The sequence below is a fragment of the Mytilus trossulus genome, chromosome 12, assembly GCF_036588685.1.
Source record: "Mytilus trossulus isolate FHL-02 chromosome 12, PNRI_Mtr1.1.1.hap1, whole genome shotgun sequence".
Taxonomy (NCBI): domain Eukaryota; kingdom Metazoa; phylum Mollusca; class Bivalvia; order Mytilida; family Mytilidae; genus Mytilus; species Mytilus trossulus.
Window position 1 is genome coordinate 27,649,101 of NC_086384.1, and position 18,922 is coordinate 27,668,022.

The 18,922-nt window shown below is 32.0% G+C and overlaps 1 protein-coding gene across 1 annotated transcript in view; it reads left to right on the forward strand.

Annotated features, from left to right (window-relative positions):
• LOC134692333 (laminin subunit beta-1-like) overlaps window positions 1–8,575 on the forward strand; it is a 44,382-nt gene extending 35,807 nt beyond the window's left edge. The window contains exons 22-26 of the mRNA XM_063552787.1: window positions 304–486; window positions 1,937–2,113; window positions 2,828–3,003; window positions 6,430–6,571; window positions 8,201–8,575. Of these exons, the coding sequence (XP_063408857.1) occupies window positions 304–486; window positions 1,937–2,113; window positions 2,828–3,003; window positions 6,430–6,571; window positions 8,201–8,575 (1,053 nt within the window). The remainder of the gene's footprint in view (window positions 1–303; window positions 487–1,936; window positions 2,114–2,827; window positions 3,004–6,429; window positions 6,572–8,200) is intronic.
• The last annotated feature ends 10,347 nt before the right edge of the window (window positions 8,576–18,922 follow it).

An 18,922-nucleotide genomic window follows, 5' to 3' on the forward strand; every position in this document is an offset into this window, starting at 1 on the left:
TTGAATGTTCAATGTGTGTATATAAATGAGATGTACTTAAATTAAACCATGCTTTTCAGTTAAAAATATACTCTTTTCTTAATGTTTCAAATTTAGATCAACTGTATGATATTTAGAATAATAAATATTTGATAATCATAAAACCTTTGATTTTATTTCATACTTTGTTGATTATGGATTGTTTTTTAGCAATTTGTAAACTATGGAAAAATTCATATATATGTCCAGGTGCTAACATTTTAATGTATATATCTTGAAAGACAAGCATTTGTATATAAATAAAATTTGACTTGTACATTACAGGTTTGTGATGGAAGAGGAGATCCTTGTGATAGTGTCTGTGGAGGTGGGGGATGTGGCAAGTGTGGAGGAATCAGTTGTGATGGAGGGGCTCTTACCAAAGCTGACAATGCCATTGATCGGGCCAACCAAGCTAAACTGTTATTAGACATTAAAGAAGTAGATGCCAATACAATGCTTACAGAGGTACATAAAGAAATAATATCAATGATTTTGTCTCATCCTCTTTGGCCCTATGAAAGCTTATATGGTTATTAGCAATATTTTCTTGGAAGGAAAATTTAGCTCAGCTTTGAAAACAACTGAAGTGTCAGTCATACTGATTTTAATTTTGAAACTGAAGCTGACATCAACCAATGAATAATCTGTATACTTAGGTGACATGAACCAAAAAATCAAATAGTTATTTCTTGAATAAATGTCTTGAACATTTTCAAAAATCAGATCCAGTCAACAATATTCAAAAAAATTAAACACATTGGAAATAAGCCTACATCTCTCTTAGATATTTAAAAAAAAGGGTTTGGAGGACCCCAAAAGTTTTATTTGTGTTAATGAAATGAAATATGTCCAATGCAGTGGACATACAAATTCTGTTCTTTTGTCACTTGTAAGTTACATTTTACAACCTAAACAACATAAAATTCTCCTTGAACATATCTACTCTCTAACATAATTATATCGAACTACTGTGGATTCATTTTTATTCGTGGTATACCAATTTTCGTGGGTCACAGCGATCCATGAATTTAAGAATTCAACGAAGAATAGTCCCAATAAATTTGTATGGAGTTTGATGTTTATTTCCGGTTATCTTATGCAGTTCCAGTAAAGTGTTGACTAGCGTTAAACATTGTAACAAAACACATGTTTTTTATTGAAAGAAGATACAAGTATTTTAATTAAATCAATAATAAATATATCGAATATCAGTGATAATTTTACTTTTTAAAATTGATTAAAACTTCATAGAAAATAACTGCAAGTTGTTAATTACCGTGGTTAACTAGTGATTGAAAATCAATGGGTTTAAGTACGGGGATATTGCCCGTAGGTGATATTGTTTATGGCAGGAACATTTATTTTCACACCATTTTCTTATATGACTGTTTATTAAATCGTGATTAAGGAAATGAGCTTTCAATCATAAAGTTTTGATTGCATTATAGAATTCCAACAAGCATTTATAAATTGTAAAACAAACAAATACTTAGTTGTCTTTTTCCATTATTGTTATAGAAGTTTTTAATGAACACTTTAACCTAAAATGACCAAGCGAGGATTTTGACAATTCAAAACTTTGTCAATGAATTCCTCCTTTTTAGTTTTTTTTTATTATTGATCAAACCAAGGAGGTTATATGATCTCCTTAATCAAAAAGAAATCCATGAATTACGTATCTGATTTTTTTTTGTAATCAGCATTCCACGAATTTACGTATACCACGAAACGTCTTTTTTTCTCTATCCACGAAAATTGATACCCACGAAAATAAATGAATCCACAGTATATCATACAGTGTAATGAACTGGCCATTACTGTTTTGGCCTTGATATAGAGTCTTATTTATGTGTTTACTCAAGCAACATAATTCTATTAAATTGTTTCCTATTTACATAGTGTATTGAAGTTTCAGATACAGCAAGCACAACAAGAAGCAGAAGAAGCTAAAGATCAAGCCCAGATGGCTTACAATAAAGCTATGAAAGCTAAAAATCAAACTGAAAAAGCTAAACTCATGTTGCAGAATGTTCTTTCTGATGTACAAGACTTCTTGGGATTAGGTAGAGCAACACCAGATGATGTTAAAGAGGTAAGTATCATAGTTTTATTTATGTTGTTTTCAGATTTATTTCAGACTCTTAGGAAATGAATTTAAACTTATTTGATGAGCTAAATATGAAATGGTACAAAATAAAACAGATATTCTTGCATTTAAAGCATTCATCTATTTTAACATTTGGAAGACAGTTGTCTCTTTATATGCTATGTATTGGGGTAGCTTCCCCTGAGTAGAAATTTATTCTAGAGAACTTCTTATTTCATTTTATCAAAAATTTAACAATTATTTTACACTTTTGCTTTATATGTTACTATATTGTCTTGTCAGAATGATGATGGTTTAATTCTTTGTTGTTGAAATCTGGTAAAATTTACTGACTCAAATAACAAGTTACTTACATCATAAAAAAGGTATACAGATTGTACCAAAAAGGAGTTGACATTAACTCTAGATTGGCAAGATGCATTTGTATTTCATATGTTCATCCTATCATATCTACTTAAACCCTTAAAAATTTATATGGTGACATCAATGGAGGTCTTGTTAAATAGGCACAGAATCATCACAAAATCTTGATATTACAGCTAGTGAACATTGTTGTTACCTGACCTAATAATGACTTCACAGTTCAGCTAGAAAGCAAACTAACCAAAGATATTACCTTTGCCTACACACTCAATACAATTAGCAGTAATATACGTTTCAATATTTTTGCTAAGTCATTAACATTAAAAAATTTTGTAGATAACTGAAGAGGTACTTGGTATGAGTATATCACTGACTCCAGACCAAATCATTGAGTTGGCACAGAAAATAAATGAAACCATTTGGGGTTTACAGAATATTTATTCCATTCTCAATGCCACAAGAGATGATTTAGATAAAGCACAGAAGCTGAAGGAGAGGGCAGAAAATGCAAAGTAAAAACTTAATTCAGACCATTACTGTTAAGGGTTCTGTCAACCACCATGGGCTTCAGTAATTTAAATATTCAAAGACACTGGGATGATATTATGTTTGTCAATTGTAAAAAAAAAATATCTTTATTATTGTGATGTTACAGCTTAAACTGCATCATCATTTTTCTATGTCACAAGTTTCAATTTAAAATACCATCCTCGGGTATCAATGAATATGTCTGGCTGAAGAACACAAGGTTTGTGAATACAAAAGGAAGGTTGGGATAGATTTTGGGAGTTGAGGTCCCAACAGTTTAGGATCAGGGGCCATAAAGGGGCCCTAATAAGCATTTTTCTTGGTTTTCGCACCATAACTTGAGTATAAGTAAATAGAAATCAATGAAATTTAAACACAAGGTTTATGACCATAAAATGAAGGGTGGGATTGATTTTGGGAGGTTTTATCCCAACAGTTTAGAAATAAGGGGCCCAAAGGGTCCAAAATTAAACTTTGTTTGATCAAAAATTGAATAATTGGGGTTCTTTGGTATGCCGAATCTAACTGTGTATGTAGATTCTTAATTTTTGGTCCCGTTTTCAAATTGGTTTACATTAAGGTCCAAAAATTGAATTCTTGGGGTTCTTTGATATGCTGTCAGAATCTAAACATGTACTTAGAGATTTTTTATTATTGGCCCAGTTTTCAAGTAGTTCCAAATTGGGGTCCAAAATTCAACTTTGTTTGATTTCAATAAAATTGAATTCTTGGGGTTCTTTGATATGCTGAATCTAAACATGTACTTAGATTTTTGATTATGGGCCCAGTTTTCAAGTTGGTCCAAGTTGGTCCAAATCGTGGTCCAAAATTAAACTTTGTTTGATATCATCAAACATTGGGGTTCTTTGATATGCTGAATCTAAACATGTATTTAGATTTTTATACGACGTATATTGCTATCACGTTGGCGTCGTCGTCCGAATACTCTTAGTTTTCGCACTCTAACTTTAGTAAAAGTGAATAGAAATCTATGAAATTTTAACACAAGGTTTTATGACCATAAAAGGAAGGTTGGTATTGATTTTGGGAGTTTTGGTCCCAACATTTTAGGAATAAGGGGCCAAAAAGGGCCCAAATAAGCATTTTCTTGGTTTTCACACTATAACTTTAGTTTAAGTTAATAGAAATCTATGAAATTTTGACACAAGGTTTATGACCACAAAAGAAAGGTTGGGATTGATTTTGGGAGTTTTGGTTTCAACAGTTTAGGAATTAGGGGCCAAAAAAGGGCCCAAATAAGCATTATTCTTGGTTTTTGCACAATAACTTTAGGTTAAGTAAATAGAAATCAATGAAAATTAAACACAATGTTTATGGCCACAAAAGGAAGATTGATATTGATTTTGGGAGTTAAGGTCCCAACAGTTTAGGAATTAGGGGCCAAAAAGGGACCCAAATAAGCATTTTTCTTGGTTTTCACACCATAACGTTAGTATAAGTAAATAGAAATCTATGAAATTTAAACACAAGGTTTATGACCATCAAAGGAAGGTTGGTATTGATTTTGGGAGTTTTGGTCCCAACAGTTTAGGAAAAAGGGGCCCAAAGGGTCCAAAATTAAACTTTGTTTGATTTCATCAAAATTGAATAATTGGGGTTCTTTGATATGCCTAATCTAACTGTGTATGTAGATTCTTAACTTTTGGTCATGTTTTCAAATTGGTCTACATTAAGGTCCAAAGGGTCCAAAATTAAACTTAGTTTGATTTAGACAAAAAATGAATCGGTTGGGTTCTTTGATATGTTGAATCTAAAAATGTACTTAGATTCTTGATTATTGGCCCAGTTTTCAAGTTGGTCCAAATCTGGGTCCAAAATTAAACTTTATTTGATTTCATCAAAAATTGAATAAATGGGGTTCTTTGATATGCCAAATCTAACTGTGTATGTAGATTCTTCATTTTCGGTCCCATTTTCAAATTGGCCTACATTAAGGTCCAAAGGGTCCAAAATTAAACTAAGTTTGATTTTAACAAAAATTAAATTCTTGGGCCTCTTTGATATGCTGAATCTAAACATGTACTTAGATTTTTGATTATGGGCCCAGTTTTCAAGTTGGTCCAAATCAGGATCTAAAATTATTATATTAAGTATTGTGCAATAGCAAGTCTTTTCAATTGCACAGTATTGTGCAATGGCAAGAAATATCTAATTTCACAATATTGTGAAATAGCTATTTTTTTTTGAATTAGAGTTATCTTTCTTTGTCCAGAATAGTAAGCAAGAAATATCTTATTGCAAGAATTTTTTTTAATTGGAGTTATCTTTCTTTGTCCAGAATCAACTTAAATCTTTGTTATATACAATATACAATGTATATTCACTTTTTACTACCAACTGATAAATTTAAATAATCTTTACCATTCAGTGATAACAAGCAGTTTTTTTACATCTTAATATTTTATGATGTATTTAAATGAGTAGTTATTGTTGCAAACTCCATTAGAATATTTTAATTGAGATTAGTTTTGGAATAAGGGAAAGGGGGATGTGATTAAAAAATTGGGTTCAATTTTTCTCATTTGAAATTTCATAAATAAAAAGAAAATTTCTTCAAACATTTTTTGGAGAGGATTAATATTCAACAGCATAGTGAATTGCTCTAAGAGAAAACAAAAATTTTAAGTTCATTAGAACACATTCATTCTGTGTCAGAAACCTATGCTGTGTCAACTATTAAATCAGAATCCAAATTTAGAGCTGAATCCAGCTTGAATGTTGTGTCCATACTTGCCCCAACCGTTCAGGGTTCAACCTCTGCGGTCGTATAAAGCTACGCCCTGCAGAGCATCTGGTTGATTATATGCCCAGTTTTCACGTTGGTCCAAATTGGGGTCCAAAATTAAACTTTGTTTGATTTCAACAAAAATTGTATGTATGGGGTTCTTTGATATATGCTTAATCTAACCATGTATTTAGATTTTTGATGTTTGGGACCGGTTATCAGATTGGTCCACATTAAAGTCTAAAGGGTCCAAAATTTAACTTTATTTGATTTCATCAAAAATTGAATTCTTGGGGTTCTTTGATATGCTGAATCCAACAATGTATTTATATTTTGGATATTGAACCATAATATGGGTAATGTCCAATTTAAAATTAAAAGTTACCACATTCATTATGTGTTAGAAACCGGTGTTGTGTCAACTATTTAATCACAATCCAAATTCAGAGCTGTATCAAGCTTGAATGTTGTGTCCATACTTGCCCCAATGTTCAGGGTTTGACCTCTGCGATCGTATAAATTGCACCCTGTGGAGCATCTGGTTTCATTTGCAATTATTTCACATCTCCTTATTTTTATATTATAATAAAAAGATAATCTTTTTGGTAATATCTAAACAAATTATTGCTTGGTTATATTTGAAAAAAAAACTTAATTATTGTAGGGGTGATGCAAATACTATCCTAGGAAAAGCCCAGGATGTTCTTGACAACTTGAAGGGAGCTACATCTGCCCAGGAGTTAGCTACAGTTGCCATTAATAAGTCTGACACAGACATAACCAATGCTGAAGCAGACCTCACACAGGTAAATAGAGAAAACAGGTTCAGAAGGAAATACTTCTTCTCTGGATAATAGAAATGCAGTCACTTTACAAAGTTGTGCACATAGATTATGGTCAACATCATTTTATTTGTTTAATTGTTGAGAAAAGACCAGAACTGCATAACTGACTGCAATGTCTGTGTATATGAACAAAACTCTACAATATTAACATGGCCTGGAGTCATTGTTGTACCATCTTCCATTGTTAAAATTGTACTGATTATCCAGTATTTGTACATGTATCGAAAATATCTACAAACTGTGTTATGGAAAATTCATATAATCCTATAAGGGTTTAGAACTATTTGACATGAGAAAGATTTTTAAACCTTCATAGATTGTAATGAAACTTAAGACAGAAGCTAGCCTTCAAGATCAAGAATTAGTATCTGAAAAAAAACTCAAAAATTATTATATTAAGTATTGTGCAATAGCAAGAAATTTTCAATTGCACAGTACTCAGCAATTACAAGAAATCTTTAATTGCACAGTATTGTGCAATAGCAAGAGATTTTCAATTGCATAGTATTGTGCAATAACAAGAATTTTCAAAGACACAGTATTGCACAATATCAAGAAATATCTAATTTCACAATATTGTGCAATAGCAATATTTTCAATTGGAGTTATCTTTCTTTGTCAAGAATAGGTATTTGAATAAACTTAAATCATTGTTTTATTCAATATACAATGTATATTCACTTTTACTACCAACTGATAAATTAAAACAATATTACCATTCAGTGATAACAAGCACTTTTTAATATTTTATGATGTATTTAAATTAGTAATTATTGTTGCAAACTCAATTAGAAATTTGAATTGAGATTAGTTTTGGAATAAAGGATAGGGGGTGTGAAAAAAAATTGGGGGGGGGGGGGGGGGGGGGTCAATTTTTTCTCAATTGAAATTTCATAAATAAAAAGAAAATTTCTTCAAACCTTTTTTTAGAGGATTAATATTCAACAGCATAGTGAATTGCTCAAAGGCAAAACAAAAATTTTAAGTTCATTTGACCACATTCATTCTGTGTCCGAAACCTATGCTGTGTCAACTATTTAATCACATTCCAAATTTAGAGCTGAATCCAGCTTGAATGTTGTGTCCATACTTGCCCCAACGGTTCAGGGTTCAACCTCTGCAGTCGTATAAGGCTGCGCCCTGCGGAGCATCTGGTTGTTAATTTTAACAAAATATTTTCCTCTGTAACTAATGGGCCAAGTTCATTATAAATTGACATAATTGTAAGAAGCAAGAATGTTCAGTAAAATAAGATCTTCAAACACATCACAATCACCAAAACACAATTTTGTCATGAATCTATCTGTGTACTTTGTTTAATATGCACATATACCAAGGTGAGCGACACAGGTTTTAAAATTAGACTGTTGGTTTTCCCGTTTGAAAGGTTTTACACTAGTAATTTTGGGGCCCTTTATAGCTTGTTGTTCTGTGTGAGCCAAGGCTCTGTGTTGAAGGCCATACATTGGCCTCTAATGGTTTACTTTTTTTTAATTGTTATTTGGATGGAGAGTTGTTTCATTATCACTCGCACAACATCCTTCTATATCTATTTAACTTTAAACAGTTAAACATTCTGTTATTTTTCAGTGGAGAGAGTTGGAGGCTGAATTAGAAGATCAGAGAGCTAATGCTCTCAACAGCAGAAAGAAATTAGAAAATGACATTAAGGATCTTCGACAACAAGCAGAGCTAGCTGTTTTTGTAAAGGAAGATGCTGTCATTCAGCTTAAACATGTACAGACTCAGATGAATGACAATCAAACAGAACTTGATGAAAAGCAAGCCTCCATGAAGGATATAGAAAGGAAACTTGAGAATTATAAAGGTGATGTACTGAAATTACAAGAAGTTTTGGCTGCTTCTGACAGACAGAGAAGAAATGCTGAAGCTGTAAGAGATGAGCTATATATATTTACACTGTTTACAAGTTTGAGTTTTGGTGGGGTTATTTTAGCATGCTAAAATGTAAAACAATGCAAAATTTGTAGTTTCCGTTCTCTTACTTAGAGATGCCTCAACCAAATGTTATGAAACTTATACACAATTTTTTTAACGTACCACAAAATACAGATCAAGATGAATTTGGTGGCGACACTTTAATAATTATCAAGTTACGGCCCTTGATCATTCCAAATGTATCCTCGTGTGCATACCAAATGTATCCTTAAGGATAATATTCTCCATCATGTATCTTGTCTTGTAACAGAGGATTTTAATGGTCTGGTTCAGCATACAAAAATTTTAAAAGTTCTTATGAAAAACAAATCTGTCATGGCTGTTGACAGAGAAAAAAAAATGATGATTTTTTTATTTAACAAATTGTAATATTGTCAAAGAAGGAAGTGGGGGAAAAATATGTGATTTAGAACAACCATTTTTGACACTAGGAAACATCTCTTTTGTGTACAAAAAGAGACTTTAAATGGTATTTAAATTGCTGCTTCTCTCAGAAGCAAAGCATATATATAGGAGTATAGAGTAAGAGAACAGACTGCTGATAAAATTTGAGTTGGAACAATGAGACCAGAATAATCACCAGATTAGGGACTTGTGACTGTTATCTTGTAAGTCAGCTTCTTAAATTTACACTGTTTATTGGACTAGTACATGTAAGCAAATATCTCCTTCCATGTAAATATATAGGCTTATATGTTAGAACACTTGCTGGTGGATGTAAAAGATTGATCAATAGACTGGTACCAGTGGTTAAAGTATAACAACCTCACTCAAGTGATTATATGTCTCATTTATGAGCATTATGTTTTCTTGTCAGTCTTTTTGTTCTGACTGTTTGTCTGTCTGTCCCACAGGTTAAATTTTTTGGTGGAGGTAGTTTTGATGGAGTTGAAGTCCAATCAACTTGAAATTTAGTACACATGTTTCCTATGATATGATTTTTGTTGAGCCTTTGACTTTTGTCGAAAAAGCAAATTAAGCGATCCTACAAATATTCACTCTGTGGTTAAAGTTTTTGAAATTTTAATAATTTTTAAACTAAACTGGATTACTTCCAATTGTGAACAGAAGCTTGTTTATGATCACAAGATATAGTATCCAGAAGTTAATTTTGTAAAAATAAAATTCCATTTGTTTCGTCTTTTACTTATAGTTTTTCTGAGGGAAAACATTTCATTCACTGATCTGTGGTAAAAGTTTTTAAAATTTTAACAACTTTCTGAAACTATCCTGGGTTTGTACCAAACATGGACAGAAGCTTGTTTATCATCTAAAGATAATATACAGCAGTAAATTTTGAAGAAAAAAAAATCTGTTTTTTCCGTATTTTACTTTTAAATGAACTTAGATTTTCTGCCAAGAAACAACACATTCATCTGGTTGAATTTAAAAAAAAATTAATAACTTTTTTATAGTACTTTTAATTTGTACCAAACTTAGATAGAAGCTTGTTTATGATCAAAAGCTAGTAATTAGAAGGAAATTTTGTTAATATTTTGTACCTGTGTATCTGTATTTTACTTATAAATGGACTTAGTTTTTCTTCCAGTTAACATTTCATACAGTCTGTAGTTAAAAGTTTTTAAACATTTATTAGATTCATAAACTATCCTGGATTTTTACAAAACTTGGACAGAAGCTTCTTACAATCAAAAGATAGTATCAAGAAGAATATTTTTATTTTTTTCCCCTCATTTTTTTTTTATCCTGTTATTTTCAGCAAAAGTAGGAGAGAAAATGGGTTCCGCAGAACCCTTACAATTTTTTTCTAATTTTAATGCAAATTAGATTTTGTCCCATTTTCACAGTCCACTGAACATAGAAAAATGATAGTGGGGATGGGGCATCCATGTACTGAGGACTCATTCTTGTTATTTACTTTTTGACAAACCATTCCATGAAATAGCCCAACAATATAAACAAACAAAAATAATAGTTTCCATTGTCCCCACTCAATTTGAAAATTAGTTTATGATATGAATCCTATTTAACACAGCACAATAAACTGAAAATAACACAAATTCTATCCAATTCTACAGCTTCAAAATGTTATTACACACTATCAGCACCTGGATGTAGCTTTCCATAAAACAGATAATTTTATGCAGGGTTTCTGCTAGGATTTTGAGGGCTTTAGTTACTTTTGCACGTGATAAAAATCAGCCTTATTTTTGTCGAGCCTGCAACTTTTGTTGCAGAAAGCTCGAAATAGGGATAGTGAGGCGGCGGTGTTAGCTCACTTCTTAAAAGCTTTATATTTTAGAAGGTAGAAGACCTGGATGCTTCATACTTTGTATATAGATGCCTCATGTTACGAACTTTCTGTCAGTCACATGTCCAATGTCCTTGACCTCATTTTCATGGTTCAGTGACTACTTGAAAAAAAAGTTAAGATTTTTTGTAATGTTAATTTCTCTTTATGATAAGTAATCGGATAACTATATTTGGTATGTGCGTACCTTGCAAGGTCCTCGTGCCTGTCAGACAGTTTTCACTTGACCTCGACCTCATTTCATGGATCAGTGAACAAGGTTAAGTTTTCGTGGTCAAGTCCATATCTCAGATACTATAAGCAATAGGTCTAGTATATTAGGTGTATGGAAGGACTGTAAGGTGTACATGTCCAACTGGCAGGTGTCATCTGACCTTGACCTCATTTTCATGGTTCAGTGGTTATAGTTAAGTTTTTGTGTTTTGTTCTATTTTTCTTATACTATATGCAATAGGTCTACTATAATTGGTGTATGGAATGATTGTAAGTTGTACATGTCTAGCTGACAGGTGTCATCTGACCTTGACCTCATTTTCATGGTTCAGTGGTCAAAGTTATTTTTTTTAGTTTTGGTCTATTTTTCTAATACTTTATGCATTAGGTCAACTATATTTGGTGTATGGAAATATTTTATGATCATTTTCATGGTCCATTGCTAAGTTTTAAATGTTTGTGTTTTGGTCTGTTTTTCTTTATTAATTAGCAATAAGTCAATTATATTTGTAATATTGAAGAATTGTTAGCTGTACATGTCTGTCTGGCATGGTTCAGTAAGTTGACCTCATTTTCATGGTTTATTGATCAATGTTTCATTTTCCTTGTCAATGTTGAGTTTATGTGACAGTTGTAATAAAGCTTTATATTTAGGTCTATCAAGATAGTATCAAGGATAAGTAAAGAAGGCGAGACATTTCAGCGTGTGCACTCTTGTTTATAATAGCCAGGGGTCTAGGATGTTTATCAAACTAGCTATACATATATGTCCAAGTCCTTCAAGGACTAGTCTAGGATCATTGAAGACTAGGATTGCTAATGTAGGCAGTTATTGGCAATGTTAAATGAATTGACTGATGTGATGCTAAGATATGAAGAAAAGAACAGGGATCTGGTAATATGGTTCACAACTTTGCTTCAGTTATTTTCAGGGCAAACCCCTGATCAACAAAAGTTGTGTGCCTCTATATTTTAAACCACTACTTTTGATTTTCAAACAAAATGAAATGAAAACGGGAAGTGACAATTGAATAATAATTTCAGAATAAAACCGGATTCATCTACAAACTTTTACGCATGCGCAATACATAGAACAGGAAGCACCTGTTTGCAATTGAAAATATTTACGTTTTGAATAAAGTTCATTCTTTTTAATTGAAGTTGTCGAAAGTTTTTAATGAATATTTATATAAAGTATGACGAAAATACGTTAAAATGACGAAACTACGACAAGCAAACTGCAAATTATGATCGTAAGGGAAATATTGAAATTAAAATAAAGTTGAAATGTCCGGGAAGATTTTCAATTTTGTTCAAATGAAGAAAACACGACAGAATTGTGGGAAATGATTAAATTGAAATGCTGACTGACTGATTTAACTTAAAAAGATTATTATGATGGTCATTTATGAGGTTTTATAATAATAATTAAGGGATTAGTGACCCATCTAATTGGCGATAGGCTGATTACTTGTCATCACAACTTTTAACACCTTTGGTAAACATTAATTACCTGAGGGTCATAAATTTGTCAGAAACATAAATACAGGTAGAATTCAAGTAATTTGATGTGTAAATATTTTTACACTTTCCAAATTTAAGTGACGAAATTGATATGAAATATTTTCGTCATTTCGAAAACCTTTTTGTAAATTACGAAAGTGACAAGTGCTAGCAAAATCACTGTTTTATGTTGTCTTATACATCATTAAGCCATCATATTCATTTAGGTTAAAAAAAATAATTTAAATTATAGTTCACATTCATTTGAAATTTCATGGAATTAATCACTTTCGTGTAAATTTGCTTTTATTTCTTAGAAAGCTTCATCTCATTTCCATGTCAAAGCATTGAGGCATTACTGGAGTGATGTCATAAGGTAATTTAAGAAGTCCCATCGATTATTATTGAAGTTAAAAAAAAAAATTTCATGATCGCACATCAACGCGGGGGATATTATACAACTTGTATTTCTGGAAGAGTTAATTGTCCGTTATTGAACCAGAGTTGTCCTCCTTCTTTCGAAACTACGAACAAATGGTGGCAGAAAAATATGTGAATTACTCGATTTACAAGTATTTTTGCTAAGAAAACAGAAATGGAAACGATTTTTTGAGGAAATTAATTCAGTGGCTCATACTATAAATAACAAAAGATATCTTCCTAGTCAATCAATCTACGTTATTGATACACATTTTTAAAGTTAACTGCTTCTTTCTCTATAAAAAGTTTATGGACACTGATATTTATCTTCATTTTATCAAAATTTGTATGCACAACTCGCTACAGTTTCAGCATTTTCATTAATGCCCCTGCAAGGTGCAACAAAAATAAACGGTAAGGGAACATACATATTAAAAAAAAAATGACATTCCAACTATAAATTACTGTATGGCCATATTGTAGAGTCTGCTAAAAAAAAAAAAGGCCCAAAAAATGACAAATTTGAATACCAAACAATTCAAAATGGGTTAAACAAGTTTGACGGTGCCAATGCTCCCTTTACCTTTCAAATCTGTAGTATTTTTTTTACATAGAGCTCTCTTAAAAAAAGGGATAAAATAAAAAAAAATAATATGAAACCAAAATTGTAAAACAAAAAATATATATAAAAATAAAATACCCCAATTAATAAAAAAATATCCAAAATAATATTGAAAATAATAAATATATAAAAAAAAAATGTGAAAAAATATAAATACCAAAAAAATAATATGAAACCAAAATTGTAAAAAACATTTAGAAAAATATAATAAAATGAGAAAAATTGTAAAAAAAACATGAAAAAATAATATGAAAACCTATACTAATAAAATAAATAAATAAAAAATAAATAAAAAATAAAATGAAAAAAAAATGTGAATAGAGTTCTATTTGATTAAAAGACAATAATTGTTTCGTATTAAGTCACATGGTATCTCTCAAAAAGTCATGTGACATGCTGAATTAAAGTTGAAAAAATGTGTCAGTTTAAGGGGAAAAAGATGTTGTGCAGACATTTAGTTAGAAAAATAGAACATAATTATAGTGTAAAATGAATGCATGAAGACATTTGGAAACGTACTAGGTGAAAACTTTATACAGAAAGATGTAAAACATGCCAGATGGGTAGAAATATCTATGCTTGAGACACCGAAAAAATATTGGATTTTTAAAGAATTTTTGTCAAAGTCAAATATATGGCCCAAGTTTATGTAAAAGATGTGGTATTCACTACTGCTTACAGAATGATTGAACCTTTAAGAAAGATTTTTTTTCAGTGAACAAATTTAAAGAAAATCTGTTATGGTTTAGTTCCCAGGCTAAACATGTAACAGAAGCAGAGAGAGAAAAAAAGGGGGAGAGAATTATTTTCTTATAAGCTTAATAATGCATTTCAGTTGTAACTCTAATTGAAAAATAGCCGTTATATTACACATCTTTTGGTGGTGTGGCAGTATATTTCAGGAAAATGAAAAAAAATTGGAAGAGAACTGTTAGAAAAAATATTATACTGCTGAAAACTTATGTTATCCCTTCTGGTGAATTGTTGCGGCAGATCTGCCGCAAACTCTGCAGTAAGGTTGCTGCAAATAGGTTGCTGCAACTCATACCTACCAACTTTTGAAAGTGCTCATGGGATTTAAGTGCGTGACAACAATTTCAAAGGTTACAATTCTTTGCGACGACTATTTTGCGCTTGCTGTTTTGTGGTCTAGAAAAAGTGTCATATTTGTAAGATGAGCTTACATGCCATGCCTTCTTCAGTTTATTTGCATGATTCTATTTATTATAAATCAGTAGAAAGTATGAACATGTGGCTGCAAAACGAGGAATTAATTTCATGTGTAAGGATATTAAATTATTGTTGACTTTTCCAATTTAAAATTATGCACAAAGAAGGACCATTATCAGGTTTGGAACAACACCTAGGGGTAACCCCTCAATGGATGGACATTAAAAACCACTTTTAAAGTGAAAATGAGCACATATTCATATTATTTGAAGAAACTTTTCCAAAAGAACTATACATCTTAATTACAGTTAACTCTCGTTGTCTCGAACTGGCTTAACTCAAAATTTCGGATGAGTCGAAGTTTTCATGTGGTCTCGAACTTTGTTCCATATAAATGTATGTAATTCGACTCAAATGTTTGAAACAAATGTATATGATCTATGTGGTATTATATGGTCAACATATGTCCAACAATTTGATATGTTATTGGCCTAAAATCTACTATATTTTTCAAAATAATTGGACCCTTCTTTTAGAAAAGTTGTTCTAAATATAATGTCAGAATTTCTCATTTTTAAGTTAAAAAATCTACATTTAATGATTTTTCTATTTTATTTTTTACAAGAGTAAAATGACCCCTTGACTAAGATATGTCCCTCATTTAAGAGATTCCTCATGTGTTTTTTTTTGTTTTGTCCATGTGAAAAATAAAGAACAGTACATTTTACTTTAAATAATTTGGTAATTTAATTGTAATTTGAATATATAAATTTATAGCATTTGTTACAGCACGTGTAATATATCAATTAATTAGTGAATAAACTACTATTTATTATCTTTATGGTAGTACTGCATCATTGAAGTTTGTCAATCAGTCAGGCTTTTATTCTTATTCTGTGGAAGAACCTCCTTGCAGGTAAATAACAATTTGCCAGGTTGACGATTTTTAAAACAAATTAGAGGAATACAACAAATCTAGGATGTTAGAATATTCTTGAGAGAAAACTTTTTTGATTGGCTGATTAATTTGATCATGAGAAACCTAGAATTTGATTGGCTGAACACAATTGTATTCCATTGTACACAGTTCAAAATCGGGAACAATCATATTTTTCGTGTAGATTTTCACAAAATCGTGTTTTGGAGGGCTTTTCAGGATCACGATCGTGCCATCGTGACAAAGAGTCAAAATCGTGTATTACACGCCTAAATCGTGAAAGTTGCAGGTATGCAACTACTCTGCGACCTTTTACCATGCAAATTAAGGTTGTGGCAGACTTGCTGCAAAGTTTTATATCTTTATATAGTTTGTGATGAACTTCTAGCGACTATTTGTGGTGAACCTCTTGCAAACTTTGATAGCCTTATATAGTTTGTGGCAAACTTCTGGCAATTTTTGCAGTGAACTTCTGACAAAATTCCAAAGCCTTATATAGTTTGCAGTGAACTACTGGCAAATCAAGTGACTGTGGTAATTTTTGTACCAATAATAGCAAATTTACATGCAAAAACTGCCAAAAACTAACAACTACAAAGTTGATCGATGATGTATGGCCTGTTCAAAGAACTAATTGAATCATAAATAATCTATCATATATAACATCCATTTACTTTTTATATAAAAACACCAACATTAGAACTTCCCTCCTATCATCAAAGAAACAGGGAGATTTTAGTACAGGGATCTTGCTCAGTATGCTATAAAAAAAAAAGAAAGAAAAGGTTTGTGTAGAATGTGTAGAAGTTCCAGCACACTTTAGGACTGCTTTAAAGTTTGTTTGCAAAGTTCCTTTAAATTTAAGAACATTTAGAGTTTGTGACAACCTTGCGGCAACTTTTAACACACTGGTGAACAACTTTCAGGTCTTCTTTCAGGTTGCAGCAATGTTTCTGTTTCTCTTTTTATAAGGGATGTAGAGGTTTTGAGTTTCTCTAAATTTGAGTTAAAAGAAATTGATTTGTTATACAAGACATTTATTTTTTAAAGTGTTTTATAAGGCTGAAGATCTTCTTATTTTTTAATAATATACATGTCCTCAGAAATGAAGTCTGCAGATGATTTATTGCAGTGAAACTACACCCTGAATGTTAGTTTATGAATCATGAAAAGACTTGACTTGAAACTTTATTTTTAAACTCTAATTGTTCAGTAGAATCTTTTTAAGCAGCCATTGAAATTAAGGTTAAAATTTTGAAAAATACGAAATATTGGATTGGAGTCAAATGCACCCGCACAATTGCATGGTTATAACTCACAACCTCAGTGTTTACTGTCTAGTGATTACAGTGATAACTTCTTAGACCACTCAGCCACCGAGGCCCCCTATTAAATTTGAATATAAAGATCTAAGTATTAAGGACCATGTACAGTCAAGTCTGTTTTAAGCATGTCACTCGTAAGAAGTGTCAAAAGTGATGGCTGGAGAAAAGTTACCTTTTAAAAGAGGTTCTGAAATATTCCCAGTCCAAAAAAACACATGTTGTGGAGGTTAAAAGTAGGATATTTTCGCTAATATAAACAAATACGTCTGTTCAGCCATAACTTTTAATAACAACTCAAAGAGCCCACGGCGACGTAACTGAAGTCGCCAACGTCGCCAATGGTAATGTACAAAAGATCTACAAACTTAGGAACGTTGTAATCCCGCGGTAATCTCGACATAACAACGTCGCCAATGGTAATGTACAAAAGATCTACAAACTTAGGAACGTCGTAATCCCGCGGTAATCTCGACATACTGGGGGCCGCAAAAAGTGCAAATTATCTTAAATTTCACATTAACTGTCCATATTTGTAAATAAATCAAATTAAAAAAGTCTCTATCTCCATGAATGAACTAAATTGAATTAACTGAGTTCTTGTTCACATAAATGAAAAATTTGAATTAACTTTGAAAGTCCTTTTGAAAAATTGTTAATCTTCTTCATCATTTTCGTCTACATTGGTTGTCCACTTTCGTATCCTCTCCCGGGCCTTGATGCTCGCATTTCGTTTCGGTCTAGTACTTCTTTGCGTTGTGTCTTGATGTTGCTCGTCAGTGTGATCGCTTGTAACATCCGAATGTGTCCCCGATACTTCCAACGGAAATAGTTTAACGATCGGTCGGGAAGTCTCACCATTGCTTGTCTGTATCCGTGCTGCTCGTACATGTCCATCATTGCCTCTGATAAGTTCATTAACTATACCTAGTTTCCAATTGACTCTAGGTGATTCATTATGTATTTGAACTATGTCTCCAATTTGAATAGATTGTTCGTTTTTTCCTAAAGTTTTGTGAAATTCGCGCAATGAAGTTACGTACTCGGACTTCCATCTGGTCCAGAAGTGTTGTATTAATAAAGTTTGTCTTTGTGCACATTTATTGAGTTCTTTGTGATTCATATAGGTTGGATCGTTGAATTCCTCTATGCCTATTTGCGTAAATGGCAGCGTTGATATTCTTCTACCATACAAAAGATGAGCGGGGGTTAACGTCTCGCAATCTTGGATATCTGATGAAAGATATGTAAGTGGCCTGTCATTTAAAATTCTTTCTATTTCTGTCACGACAGTCTGTAGAGTTTCCATACTAACTTGAGTTCGTCCAAGTGTCTTTTTCAAGCTTGTCTTTGTTAGTGCAATAAGTCTCTCCCAGAATCCACCATACCAAGGTGCGCGTTTTGGTATGAACTTCCATTCTATTCCTCTATAGACACCGTTTCTTTTAGTGTTGTCGATTCACATAATCTTTTTAGTTCCTCTGCTCCTGCAATGAATGTAGTTGCATTATCTGATATAAGTGTCTTGGGTATTGATTTGCGGCTTACGAAACGCCTAAAAGCTTGAACAAACGAATGTTCGGTTAGGTTCGGTACCACCTCTAGATGAACGGCTCTGGTAGAAGCGCAGGTAAACAGGCATATATATGCTTTTGTTAAAATTCTATTTTCGTCTCTTACAAGTAATGCTCCTGTAAAGTCCACTCCTGTGACTGTAAAGGGGGGTGCTTCCTGTAATCTGATTTTCGGTAAAGGTGGTGGGTCTGGTGCAACGTACGATTTTCCATTCACTTTGCGGCAAATAACGCATTTTCGGAGTAATTTCTTTGCATACTGTCGAATAGTTGGTATCCAAAACGTTTGTCTAATATTGGTGACTGTAGCATTCATTCCA